At 39.0% G+C, this 14,358-nt stretch overlaps 1 protein-coding gene across 1 annotated transcript in view; it reads right to left on the bottom strand.

Annotated features, from left to right (window-relative positions):
• The window catches only part of st6galnac5a (ST6 (alpha-N-acetyl-neuraminyl-2,3-beta-galactosyl-1,3)-N-acetylgalactosaminide alpha-2,6-sialyltransferase 5a), a 60,097-nt gene that overhangs the window by 4,137 nt on the left and 41,602 nt on the right, over positions 1-14,358 (bottom strand). Inside the window, exon 4 of the mRNA XM_005729005.1 lies at positions 6,231-6,338. Coding sequence (XP_005729062.1) covers positions 6,231-6,338 — 108 coding nt within the window. The remainder of the gene's footprint in view (positions 1-6,230; positions 6,339-14,358) is intronic.

Here is a 14,358-nt window from a genome sequence, read left to right as displayed (position 1 = left end):
ACTTGCGCATCTTTGGACTGTGGGAGGAGCTGGAGCATCTAGAAAGAACATCTATGTCTTTCTTTTTTAAAAGTAGAAGTACACAACACCATACATGCCCAAAATATGTTTAAACTTGCATGTTCTGTTTCTTAGTAAACAGCATTACAGCCTTCTGGTTTGAGGCTTTGCACAACATTGTAGACCCCGAATGCTCTGAAGTGTCGGATGTACTTGAGGTCAGGGCGAATTCTTTCTTTACCAGGCTAGTAAAATATTTCTTTATACACAAGGGCATTGTAAGCTTGAACAAAGAGTGAGCCAAACAAACTGCTCTCACAAAGCTGACAACATATTATTGTGTTATAACAGTGTAGCAAATACTCTGCACCGTATTCTGTTTCTAAAATTGGAAAACCCAGCCTTAATGGTGTTAACGATTTTTCAGCTTAATTTTCCTTTGCAGATTAACTGCACAGATTTTCATTTAAATTAAATTAGATGGTGAAGAAAGTAGACTTCCTGTTTGTGTATTTCAAACAATTTTCATTTCTGAATTTTGCCCAGTGTTAAATCACTTCTTCACACACATCTGTCATAATAGCTGAGATTCTGCTGAAATATTAATGAGGCATTTTAGCATTTTCACCTACGCCAGTCATCACGTCCATAGAGCAATTTATCTTCATATATTAATCATTATGCCATTAGATTTTTTCCACATCTGCCCATTTTTCTATTCAGTGTGAGCTCAAATCAAATTTGAGTCTTGGACTTGTATGCATTTCTGGCCGTGATACATTTTAAATGTGAGTTTGTAAGATATTGCAACTGCTGAGCAAATGATAGCGCTGGTTTACATCACTCGAAATGCTTTAATAGCATGAAAAGACAAGGGTGCTGGCTTTGTTAGTTCTGTTTCAGTTAAAAAAACTGCAACAGTAAAATGAAATTTTTCAACTGTATTATATAATTTTTTTGTAAGATCAGGAAAATAATTAGTTCTGAACCCCTTCTGCTTTTATAATCTCAGTGGCAGATGTATCCTTTTAATTTTTTTTGTTTCCAGTTGTCTTGCACAACACTGAAACTTTTGTGTAACAGAAGTTGTTCAGCGTTGTCATGAACAACATTGTCATGAAAGCCTAACAGGGAGGGTTTCATGTTGTTCCCCAGCTTCTCTGCACATGCTGGGAGTGCAATAAAAACTGTGAGTTCTAAAAACACCTTAAAATGTGGGGAAATGTACTTCACCACTATGATCAATCATTTATTTAAAAAAAACAAACAAACAAAAAAAATACTTTTAGAAATCTGGCCACTGTGTAAAAATCACAAGCCCCAAAATTGACTTACATTTTTTTTAAGAATCAATTTGTTTTTACAAAGAAGTGTTCCTTTGGGAAAAAAGGAAAGGTGGGCATTTTAAAAGCAGTCCATAAACAGCATGTAGCAGCAATTTAACAAAGTAAAAAAAATTCCCCTGCATCTTACGACTGAAAAAAGTTATATAACAGAAAAGGCAGCACTGAAGGAATAGTAAGGAATATTTTAATATTACAATTCATGCATTATTTATATTTGTTAGTTATTTATTAATGCTTTAGCGTTATATATTTATACACACACTTGAATGTCAATAAAGTGAATCTGACATGGCATTTGAGGTACACTTTTAAATTCTCAGTAGCATCGCATTCAGTAAAAATCAACTGACTGCAGTCATGATGTAAACTAAGAGACACGCTAAATATTGGCTTCGGCCAATGATTGCTCAAAGAAATGAAACAGCAGCACACCCTCGTCGTTATTGTCTATATTGAATTTGTGCTAAAACCCAAAATAAAAAAAATATTCTTTAAGCAATCACAGCCAAGGACAAAGATATACAGAACCTTTTACAGTTTGTTCTTTTTTATTGAGAAATCTAATAAGATTTGTTCCCTGTTCAATAAAATCCCCCAATTAAAGCACAGGCTGAGACCGATGAGACGTGAGCTGTAATTCAAACCATTAAACTCTGCTAACAAGGCTGGTTAATTTGGTTGCCAGAATCAAGAGGGATTCACAAACTGCTGCATAACCCATACAGGGAGTGCAGAATTATTAGGCAAGTTGTATTGTTGAGGAATAATTTTATTATTGAACAACAACCATGTTCTCAATGAACCCAAAAAACTCATTAATATCAAAGCTGAATGTTTTTGGAAGTAGTTTTTAGTTTTAGCTATTTTTGGGGGATATCTGTGTGTGCAGGTGACTATTACTGTGCATAATTATTAGGCAACTTAACAAAAAACAAATATATACCCATTTCAATTATTTATTTTTACCAGTGAAACCAATATAACATCTCCACATTCACAAATATACATTTCTGACATTCAAAAACAAAACAAAAACAAATCAGCGACCAATATAGCCACCTTTCTTTGCAAGGACACTCAAAAGCCTGCCATCCATGGATTCTGTCAGTGTTTTGATCTGTTCACCATCAACATTGCGTGCAGCAGCAACCACAGCCTCCCAGACACTGTTCAGAGAGGTGTACTGTTTTCCCTCCTTGTAAATCTCACATTTGATGATGGACCACAGGTTCTCAATGGGGTTCAGATCAGGTGAACAAGGTGGCCATGTCATTAGTTTTTCTTCTTTTATACCCTTTCTTGCCAGCCACGCTGTGGAGTACTTGGACGCGTGTGATGGAGCATTGTCCTGCATGAAAATCATGTTTTTCTTGAAGCATGCAGACTTCTTCCTGTACCACTGCTTGAAGAAGGTGTCTTCCAGAAACTGGCAGTAGGACTGGGAGTTGAGCTTGACTCCATCCTCAACCCGAAAAGGCCCCACAAGCTCATCTTTGATGATACCAGCCCAAACCAGTACTCCACCTCCACCTTGCTGGCGTCTGAGTGGGACTGGAGCTCTCTGCCCTTTACCAATCCAGCCACGGGCCCATCCATCTGGCCCATCAAGACTCACTCTCATTTCATCAGTCCATAAAACCTTAGAAAAACCAGTCTTGAGATATTTCTTGGCAGCTGCACACTTGACTTTTCTCAGTTCATGGGCAGTTATTTTGCGCCTTGGTTTTTCCACACGCTTCTTGCGACGCTGTTGACTATTTTGAATGAAACGCTTGATTGTTCGATGATCACGCTTCAGAAGCTTTGCAATTTTGAGACTGCTGCATCCCTCTGCAAGATATCTCACTATTTTTGACTTTTCTGAGCCTGTCAAGTCCTTCTTTTGACCCATTTTGCCGAAGGAAAGGAAGTTGCCTAATAATTATGCACACCTGATATAGGGTGTTGATGTCATTAGACCACACCCCTTCTCATTACAGAGATGCACATCACCTAATATGCTTAATTGGTAGTAGGCTTTCGAGCCTATACAGCTTGGAGTAAGACAACATGCATGAAGAGGATGATGTGGACAAAATACTCATTTGCCTAATAATTCTGCACTCTCTGTAGTTCATTTCTCCTATAGAGGACCATCAGGATGAGAGCGCTTCTCTGAAAGTTCCCTGTACTGTGAATCTACAGTATTGATGCATTGATACACTTTTTTTAACATCTAATTTGGCTTGCATCTGTTGCATTTGCTAGAATTTAATTTACTTCTTTCTATTAATGAATGAATTATTTAATAATTTTGCTGCAACGAAGAAAAATCTCAAAGTTGGAATAATTTATATGCTTCTTTACTATTTTAATTGCATAATTAGCCCTTAATAGGCTAATTAACTTAATTAATTAAAAATGCAATTACACAAACCTTTTTACATCCTTTCATCTTATGAAAAGTCAACACATCATAGAACAATGCTGTAATGTTCCTTATCACAGCGGTCCCCAACACCCGGGCCTCGGACCGGTACCGGTCCGTGAGTCGTTTGGTACCGGGCCGCAAGATTTGAGGCTCAGGTGTGAAATGTATGGCTTTCAGGGTTTTCAGCGTTATTTTGTTATCATTTTTATCGTTAACTCGGTTTTCCTGGGTCTTTTCACGTGTGTTATGAATAAATCTTCTTTTTTTTTCGGCACCGGTACTGGTTTTATTTTGTTGTATTTATCCGCGACACCCTAAAGGCCGGTTCGTGGAAATATTGTCGGGCATAAACCGGTCCGTGGCGCAAAAAAGGTTGGGGACCGCTGCCTTATCAACAATAACAAACAATGTTGTTAAACACTGTTTAAAAGAGTCCCCGATTTTCTTTAATTGGAACTTTCAAGAAGAGCGATTTAAAACCGTAAAGTCTGAATCGTATCTGCTTCAGGCTAAAATTTTATTCTAAACTACTGCACTGAATCGAGATTGCTGTCTGACAGCAGAAACAGTCACATGCTGCATTTTAGTGACACCGGCACTATCCGCCACTTTGCTAGGTTAACCTCTTTAGCTGCTTGTTAACACAAATATCTACAAAGCAAATCACATGGCAGCAACTCAATGAAATTAGGCATGTAGACATGGTCAAGAGGAGAATGCAAAGACTGCTTTGAGCTGATAGTAAGGGAGCAGTAACTGAACTCCTTACAACCAAAGTATGCAGAAGAGCATCTCTGAATGCACCACATTATCGAACCTTGAAGCCGATGGGCTACAGCAGCGAAAGCCCACAGTGGGTGCCAATCCTGCCTGCTGATAAGAATAACCCGAGGCTACAGCTCATATGAGCTCACCAAAACTGAATGACAGAAGACTGAAAAAATGTTGCCTCGATTACTTGATTTTTGGATGGTAGGGTCAAATGTGGCATAAACAACATGAAAGAACAGACACATCCTGCCTTTTACTCTCAGTGATGGTGAGGTGGTGTAATGTTATGGTGGATCTTTTCTCTCCATAGTTTGTGCCTCTTGGTACCAGCATTGTTTAAATGGCACGGGCTACGTGAGTATTGTTGGGATAGTCGTCCCGTTATGACCACGGTGTTACCATGGCTGCTTCCAGCAGGATATTTGAGTTTGAGCTGAAATCAACTCAGACTGGTTTCTTTAAAATGGCAGTGAGTTCACTGCACTCAAATGGCATCTATAGTCACTAAATCTCACTCCAATAGAGCACCTGTGGGATGTAGTGGATGTGGGAGATTCTCATCATGGATATACGGCTGACAAATCTGCTGATGCTGTGTGATGCTGTCATGTCAATATCTCAGAGGAACCGTGTTGAGTCTATGCCCAAAGAAAAAGCCAGTTCTGAAGAAAGAAAAGCAGGTGTTTAGTCAGTATATACTGAAAGTACACGGTCCTCATAAGATGGCAATATATAGTTCTGCTTGTCAACAAAATGACTTCTTATCATCTAATCAGCATTATAGTACATGCATTAACCTGACCTAACAAAAAGCATCTCTCAAACAGAAATCACTCTGGTAAAATATGCCTGCCTTCAGGATACACATGAGGCATTATCCCTCATGCACGCATGTTCCAGTTCATCGTTGGGTGCTCTTGTATTTGCATTTGCATACTGAATAATACAGAACATGTGGAGGACAAAAACATTCGGATTTTAAATGCAATAAAGCAATGCAGCTTTTCAGTTGTCTGTATTCAGAGTTCACGACCAATGTGTGCTTTCCCAGCCTCGGGACCAGATAATCCATTGTGTGTCGGTCAATTATTGGATATTTTTATTGATGCCACACTGCAGCGAATGAAAAAGTAAAAAGCTTGTTGTGGGGATATTGAATGGTGCAGAAAACAAACCAAATGTATCAGCACAAAAAGGTAGACAAAGCCAGAAAAAGCAAAGGGAGGCATGACTCAAGCTTTAATGCAATAGCAGGGAATTTGACCAGGCGCTTTGTATTAGTGAAAATCCTTTCACTGTCGTTTTTTTCCCCATCTGAAATTGTACATTGTATTTGGATGATCAGTATAAATCTAACACCTCTGTTAACAGGCGCTGGCGCTATAATAATGTTTCTGAAACAGAAGAAAACCCAGGACTCTGTCTTTTCTTTCAACATTATGAATACTTGTCAGTTTACTGAATTATTATGTACTAATACACAAGCAATTTAAGTATTCCAAAACCCTCTCCAGCCACACTGAAATTTCATTTTCAGCTGTCTTAATATATTTAGTTTTAATCTTTCTTATCAGGCGGCTGTGCTGCTATGAATTCATATTTGAAGTTACTGCATTTATGGCTCTCCTTTAAAAAAAATCTCAATGATGGTGCTTGCTGGTGGAGCTGGTGATGATCTTTGACTTTCAGCTCCACTGTCTCACCTGCAGAAGTCAGGCGCCACCATGCCATAGACATTGATCCTATCACACAGCTCCAGGGCGATGGTCATAGTGAACCAGCCGGTGCTCAGCCAGGTCTTCGATATTTTCCTGCAGAGGAAAGGAGGAGGATGTAGGGGGTGAAAGAAGATAGTTAGATGGATTTAATGCGTGGGAGACCACAAGGATGAAAACTGAAAAACTTGGATAGATCATTAGAAAATTTCACATTGGCGTATTAGGGCAGAATAAAGATCTCTCTAAATCCTGAGGTCGATATTCCTGGCTGCAAGATCATTCAAGTTCCCCCACAGCTTCATTAAAATACAAATCCATCTTATGCATCGACTGGTACAAATGAACCCTGTCAAATAATCAAATCCTTAATCAGAAAAGAGCCTTGCTCTGCATGAAGTGTCGATAGTTGGATGACATACCTTCAGCATGCAGAACGATCTGCCTGCTTTCAGGAAGAAAAGAGCTGACCGCTAATCAGACATGATGTTATGAAAAAAACTAAATGAAATATTAACATTGTACTTAAAAAAATCTAAATGTGCTCCAACATGTACTCCATCACAGGACTGGAAAAAAAAATGCTGCCTTACTATCATACTTTTTAAAATAATTCCTTGTTGGTTTTGTGTAGATTTGATGGTCTCCAGTGTACTGAAACTCGCAACACTTCTAGAGCACAGCAGATCTTTGGAAATGACCTTTGGATGCTGATTAAATAAATTCATTCAAACAAAAATATCCCAACAGAGCATGAAGCCCAGCTACTTTGGTGAACCTTCGACCTTTGCCCTTGTACACTGCAACTATGAAAAATATTCAAAAGTAACAAAATTCCCATCGACCTCAGCTGTAGCTGAACAAACCTCATTTAGGAAAAACAAACACAACCCCAGTCATTTGTTTGCTGTTGTGTGGCATGAATCATTTACCTTCTTGCAAATTGTTCTTGGCTCTTTTTATTTTTGATTAATAATGAAACTAAAAATCTGTTTAGCTGCGGTATGAAGCATGTGTTTTTCAGCTTCTGAAGGATTTCAACACAGGAAAAGGCCTGAGAATGACCCTGCTAACCTAAAGGCAAAGTACCAAAGCGGTCTTGGGAGGAAAACTGTACCCAAGTTTCACTGTGACCAAGTGCTTCCTCACAGCGTTACCAGCATGGTCTCATTTTCACAGTATAGTAGCAACAAAACCTCACAATGATACTGATCTCCAGCTCGCTGGCCTGCAGCCACAGCTGTAATCCCTTCCAACTAAAATTCATGCAGATGAGTTGAGCTGCGGTGGTCCAAAAACATTTTGCAAAAATCAGAATTCATCAAATCAACTTATGAAAATTTATTAGAAAATGCATCATAGCTCCCTCGTACACACTGTGAAGTGATTCAAATATGAGCTGATGTAGCAGGTTTGTGCTACAAACTACAGCACAATTGAATCCTTAAGCTGAATTAGACTCAAATGTGGTTCTCATCGAGCTTCCCCTGCTGAACAGCTGAACTATCCTGATGGGAACTGTTATTGGTAACCAGTGAATGCATTAATCTCTCAGTGTTTGATGCACTTTTAGATGGCTTTTGGTAAATAAACACTGCAACTTTTACTGAAGCTTTATGAGAAAAAAAATAAATGGAGCACAGTGAATGAAGCAAAATGTGGTCTAACTAATGCATTAAATGCTTTTCCTCTTTCATAATTCAAAGTTCAACACAACTACAAAGGGCAGGCATAAGAGGAAACTATAAAGACACGCAACCTCTAATGTATGCATAATTTTGGCAGATGAAACAAAGCTAAGAAAACCTTATGGTGAAAATGAGTCAGCTGAGGATACACCGACTTTGTCTGATGTTCTTAGGCAATTTGTTTCGCATAATGTCACCATTAATTTTAGATTTCAAAACAAGTTTAGCCTGCATATTGCATTTATACAATGCTCTGGTGATAAAAACAGCAATTCCAGCTCTGGTGGAGTCACGTGTACTCAATGCAAGTAGGGAGATGATGGGATAAAAAGTGAATTGTTTTGACAGTAAATGCTAATGTCAACATGTTGCTGACCGCAGGTGTGGTTTTTGCTATGATAACCAACTTGGTTTAGCCTGCTAATAATTTAGTAATTAACACCAATTAAAAAGTAAAGCCATAGACGGATTAGTGAACATGCCAACAAGGCTGGCCTTTACCCGCCATGACATCACTACAAGGAGATGCAGAACGCAAAAGTACAAAGCAAAGCAAGGAAACTACTCCATAAGATTACATAAAAATATGTAAAACAAAGAAAGTTTGTTTCCAGTCAGTTTAACTGAAGTCCTACTCAGAGATGATGGGTTCCCAGGCTTTCTGCTTCAGTTTCTGAGTGTGCTTATATAAAAGAGGCAGTCTCGTCATGCGACTCTTCTTCTGCAGAAAATGGGCCAACTAAGTGCCACCTACTCCAGTTTGAGACATTGCAAGAGGTCTTATAAAGAATATAAAAAAATATATAAAATGTGAACGACATACTGGCGCTGCAAATAAGGCAAGAGGGGAATACCGACATAAACATCTAATCTTGTGAATTCAGCGTTTCATTTATTTGTTTACCGCTTATTCTGAGCTCCAAGGTTTTCGTCTAATGTGACATCTGCACAGGTGTGAAACATCAAACATAACAGACTACTTGAGAAGCTCCATTCCATAATGAGGGATACACAGAAACCACTGTGCTGGTTTAATATTCCCAGTGATAAATAGCCTATAATTAGACTGATCAATTACCTGCAATATCTGCAAGTTGGCAGCAAATTTGCACCATGAATATCCATCCATCCATCCATCCATCCATCCATTCGCTTCCGCTTATCCTTTTCAGGGTTGCGGGTGGTGCTGGAGCCTATCCCAGCTGTCACAGGGCAAGAGGCGGGGTACACCCTGGACAGGTCGCCAGTCTGTCGCAGGGCTAACACATAGAGACAGACAACCATTCGCACTCACATTCACTCACGCATTCCCACCTATGGGCAATTTTGGATTAATCAATTAAACTATCCCCCACCATGAATATATTTACTTATATTTATTTATATATTTATATTTACACGTCAACTGCATCACCAACTCAATGCAGGCAAATACCCAGTCAAAGAAAGGAATCCATCTCCCACTCACTGCCTGCAGTCAGGAAAAGAATGAGTGAAAATGTGGCATTTACACACAATATTAAAGTGAAGCTCTGAACATAACCTGCTCCGGAGCCATTATGTGTTCAGCATAAGTTACCATAGTGATCCAGCCAGGTAAAAAGGGATGCACCGTTGTGACACTGAAAACTCTGGCCCATTAATCTCTCTTTATAGAACACCCCTCAGGCAGAGTCACAAAACCTAAAAAAACAGAAGCAAAATGACACAAAACATCTGCAAACATATAGTAAAAGCTCTAGGAGATGCATAACGATAAAACAACTTTGCAACTCTATGGTTTGTGGTCATTTACAGTATGTGTCTCTTTAAGTTTTTGATGTCTTACTCCACTGTAGGAGATTTGGGGGTCTTTTACTTGTGTAGCCACAGGGCTCTGTTTCTCATCTTGGCTCAGATTTTGTCCTAGTGACAGTTTGAATGCAGAGTTTCTACCATTTCATCACTTCTGAAAACTTTCCCTCAACATCACATGCAACAACTTCTCCGCAGTGCTTCAAAAAATCCCAATCATCAAAGTGACAATGACCGTGAATGTCAACCACATCTGGTGCGATTTAGTTATGCACACATTGCGATCATTATACTGAACCAACAGGATGCTACACGGTAAAGGTGTCAAAAAAATTTCTGCACTCGTTCCTTTGATTCTTTTCCAAGCACAGTTCATTATAGCTTTAAAATGATGCGGCGGAGGAAAAGTGAGCAGGTTCATATTCAAACTCTTGCTTGAGAGCACTTTGACAGCATGTGTTCCTTATCTCCCGACCGGCCTCATCACCCTGCTGCTTCTCAAAGCTTGTTACTCCTTCTTGTCTGTTCCCACACATATGCATCAGCATCCGCAGCATCCGAGGCTTTAACTTGGCAAGACAGAGAAACAAAGCCTGGGCCCTGATAAGAAAAGTCTTGACAAGAACAACCAGGCAGGCATCTCGAAACTCTGCTCGCCTGCTGTTGATGAGGTGACACATTTGGAGTGGAGGGTTTACCTGGCTGTTTGAAAAGGTGTTCAGACCTTCTCTCCCTCGTTTTCTCACAGATACAACAGTGCAGGGAGATGGGGTGGGGTGGGCTTGTGGGGTATATGTCAAGCAAAAATGCTGAAAGAAAGCCCTCTTTAACACCTAAACTTTGAGCATTTCTCTTTCTTAGGAAAGTGGCAGAGAAATGTCTTCCTGGGAAGGCAATAAGGGAGCGAGGAAATGTTATCAGTGTTTAAAGTGTATGAGAAGGCATTATAGACAGCACCCTAGAGCGTACCTAAAAAGTTAAACCCTGCTGTTTTGTCATGGCAAGGCTTTAAGTCTATGCTTTGATGCATTTTTAGACAAGCTGTGGTCCAGTGTCGGTCAGACTTTGATGTAAAAAGAAACATCTCGGAGAGCTAAGGAGTAGACTGCTGTGAAATTTAAGGGAAATCTCGCCGAGGTCCGCACTGAAATAATTAATAAATCATTCAGAGATCTTCACTGGTTTTTTTTTATTTTCATGAAAGATTCTGAAAGACAAAATCAACAAGAATGAGTGTTTAAAATAAGGGATCCACTTCAAAATATTGTTTCAGGAACACAACAAAGAGTTGAAGGTGTTTATTTGGCTTGATATCAATCACCTATGAGACAACAGTCATCACTTCATTTCAGTTTTATTCATCTAGTACCAGCTAACCAGTCATTTGAATGTGATATATTATAAGGTAGTTGCAGTGAGGTTTCTTACTGTTAAAAAGGGAGTTTTTCCTTCCCGCTATTTGCCAAGTGCTTACTCAAAGGGGGTCGCTTGATTAATGGGGTATTCTCTGTGTTTTTGTAGGGCCTTTACCTTAAAATATAACGCGACTTGAGGCGGTTGTTGTTGTGATTTGGTGCCATATAAATAACATTGAATTGAGCCAGGCTCAGGGACAGCAGTCATCTTCTTGGACCAGTTGCAAAGTGAGAGGCAGGAAAACAAAGAAGCTTGCTTTTTCACAAAGAGCCAGGTAGATTTGGATTGTTGTTTTTCCCTTAAAAAATAAAAATCATTCTAAAAACTACTTGTAAAATATTTTTCTTAGCTCTGTACAGACATTAAGATTTCACCAACGTCTGAAATATTTTGCCTTGCTACTTTTATCCTCCACAGTGGGAACTTTTGAAGATGCTCATTCGGTTAAATAAAAATAGCGGAGGACAAACATGCACTACAGCTACAGTAAATAGAGACTATAAACCCAGTCTTCGTTTGCTTTCTTCCTTCAAATCAAGCAACAAAAAAAACCAACCTCTTCAGGTACAGCCGCTCCTTATTTCTCTGTGGTCCAATAAAGCTTTGTGTTTGCTGGAAAAACGCACCACAAAATGGATGTTGATTTAAAATGTGGTTGAACAATCCAGACCCACCAAATCAATCGGCCCACACTGGCCACAGTGTTATGAACAGTGACAACACCCTTTTGTGTGACTTGCTGCTTTATTAGAGTCTGTTCATGCAGCAGACAACGCTGTCGACCCAGTGATGCTATCGCAGAAGAAGCACAGGCTTCTCATTTTCTTTTAATTAAGACAGGACCCAGTTTGTCTGGAACATGCTGATTTGTTTTGATATGCAAACATGGCCACCGGGCTTTAATATAACAACAGCCCTGTCTCTCAAACACACACACACACACAGGCTTACATACACACAAGTTCTTCTTTTGCAAATTAGAAAACTTTGAGAGTTCAAAGCACAGCATTTTGACACCAACCAATCTGTGGTGGATGTGTGGAGGTCTTAGTCAGAAGGCATGCAGCTAATCTCACTTAAGAAGTCTTCCTCATTTCCTTGTTTATGAACATGCTGATGAATAATGTGGTGTGAAATGTCAAGCTCTTAGCTTCAATGACTGTCTTTTAAAAGGACTTGAGGCAAGCTGTGAGTGGGACGACACATTTATCCCTGTGAAGGAGAGCAGTGCTGCTTCTCATGTTTACATGGTTTGGGATTGTAAATCCAGAAAAGGTACACATGTAGCTGTAAGTTTAAATGCACGTTGAGCTTTCTTTTTTGAGTCTTAAAATCACATTTCTATATTTCAACATAAGATTTTGCTTTCCATTGCATTTCATTCCTAACAAGAGAAATGACTGTTAAATCTCTTTGGGGTGGATGGAGTTGGGTTTTTTAGTTATATTTGTGCAATTGTGGTCAGAAGTTTATGATCATGAATGTCATGGTAATTTGGGGTTTTTAATGATTTCCTAGATTTTTTATAGATGCTTGAAACTTTGTTACACACTAACATTAAGTTTCTGGAATGGTCGTCCCAAAGCCTCGACCTCAACCTTTTTAAAAATTTGTGGACAAGCCAGGTTGGTGCCAGGAAATCGAGGAAATTTGAATGAACTTCACCAGTTATGCCAAGCAGAGCTGGTCAAATATCCAGCCCAAACTATGTTAGGAACTTGCACCTTGCAAAGATGATTTTTATAGCCACCAAAAAGCTTTTAAGGGACATTTAACCAAATATTAGTGTGAGTGTATGGATATATTTGAGCTGTACTTTTGAGTCTGTGTGAATCAGAGAAGATCCTAAATAAATTCAAACTTGTGCATCCAATTCGGATTTTTAAAGCCAATACAGATGGTTACTGTTTATTTTTCCACCCTGGGAAAAGAAAGGTTAAAAAAAAAAAATTAAAAGCCCCGAATGACCACAATGACTGACCACTGACTGCTACTATACATATATAGCAGCTATACTGTCTTTGAGCCTATTATTGTTATTACTGTGTGAAGGTCACATACAGGTATGATTTGCTGTTGTAAGTTCAAGCTGAAACATCTGTGAAGCATCATTATTTCATAACACTCCTATAAAGAAAAAGTATAAAAATATCTGAGTTCATTTTGTGTGTGCACACGGTTATTTATACCTGACACTTTCATCCTGAGTGATTGCAGTGTTTAGGGTTGATTACTAATTTAAACTCCTTCACTTTTTCTAGTCGCCTCTGTATCTACTTGACTTCCACATCACGTTCTGTCTGATCACAGTTTCTCTTGTATTTCTCTCTTTTTTATATCCATGGAAATGGCAGCAATAATGTGGCCTGAATATGTTTTGTTTGCAGTCTGCTTCCACATATAATCTTTTCCTACTACTGTACATTCCCCTCATTATATGTATTTTCTAATGTTCATTCCCTACAAGCAGCAAACCTGAATCCTCGCTTCAGTTTGGTGTTGGACTGTAAATTGACTTCAAGTTCAGACTTTAGACTGCACTCTTCAATTCTGTGAGAGCAGAAGTCTTTAAACAACGAAAATCTATGTAGAAATAGTGGAAATCTCCACACCGCATGCATTGATATGAGGCACATCACTTTTCTTCCATCAGTTTGTGTTGTTTGTTTGACCAATTACACCTTTATCTTGGTCATAATAGCTTAAGCAGTCCTGTGACATTTCATGAGTCACAGCAAAGGTTTTGCCCACCTTCAACCTGAGCAAAAGTCTTATCATCCAAAATAAGTGGAAACGTGTGGGTGTCTGCATGGCCTTTAAAGGTTACTTGGTTTGTAAATGTGTCCTATTCTTTTCATTTAGCAGGGAGCTTTTTCACTGCTGGGCCTGTTGAATGTTCTCAAATTTTAGATCAAAAGCTCACAGGTTCTTCGTTTTGGGCTCTTATTTCTAAAAAAGCATACAAATCTCAGTTTAAGCACGCTCTAAAAATATCACTTTTAACTTGTAACTTATAAATTTTTTTCCACTCACTGTTTTGTAAGTTCAACTTAGAAGATCTGTACTGTTACCTTAAATATCAGTTGCACTGATATGGGCTGTCACTGTTGCTCTTTCTTGCTCATTCAAAATGTCAATATCACTATTCTTGTCCAGTGATCTGTCAGGGCTCTGAGCCAATCAGCCTCGAGCCCGTGATCTTTACAGATCTGTCAATC

Source organism: Pundamilia nyererei, unplaced genomic scaffold (genome assembly GCF_000239375.1).
Source record: "Pundamilia nyererei isolate P.nyererei 1_Seehausen unplaced genomic scaffold, PunNye1.0 scaffold00031, whole genome shotgun sequence".
In the NCBI taxonomy this organism is placed as follows: Eukaryota; Metazoa; Chordata; class Actinopteri; order Cichliformes; family Cichlidae; genus Pundamilia; species Pundamilia nyererei.
Note: the sequence above shows the minus strand (reverse complement) of the source record. Positions and strands in the feature narration are given on the sequence as shown.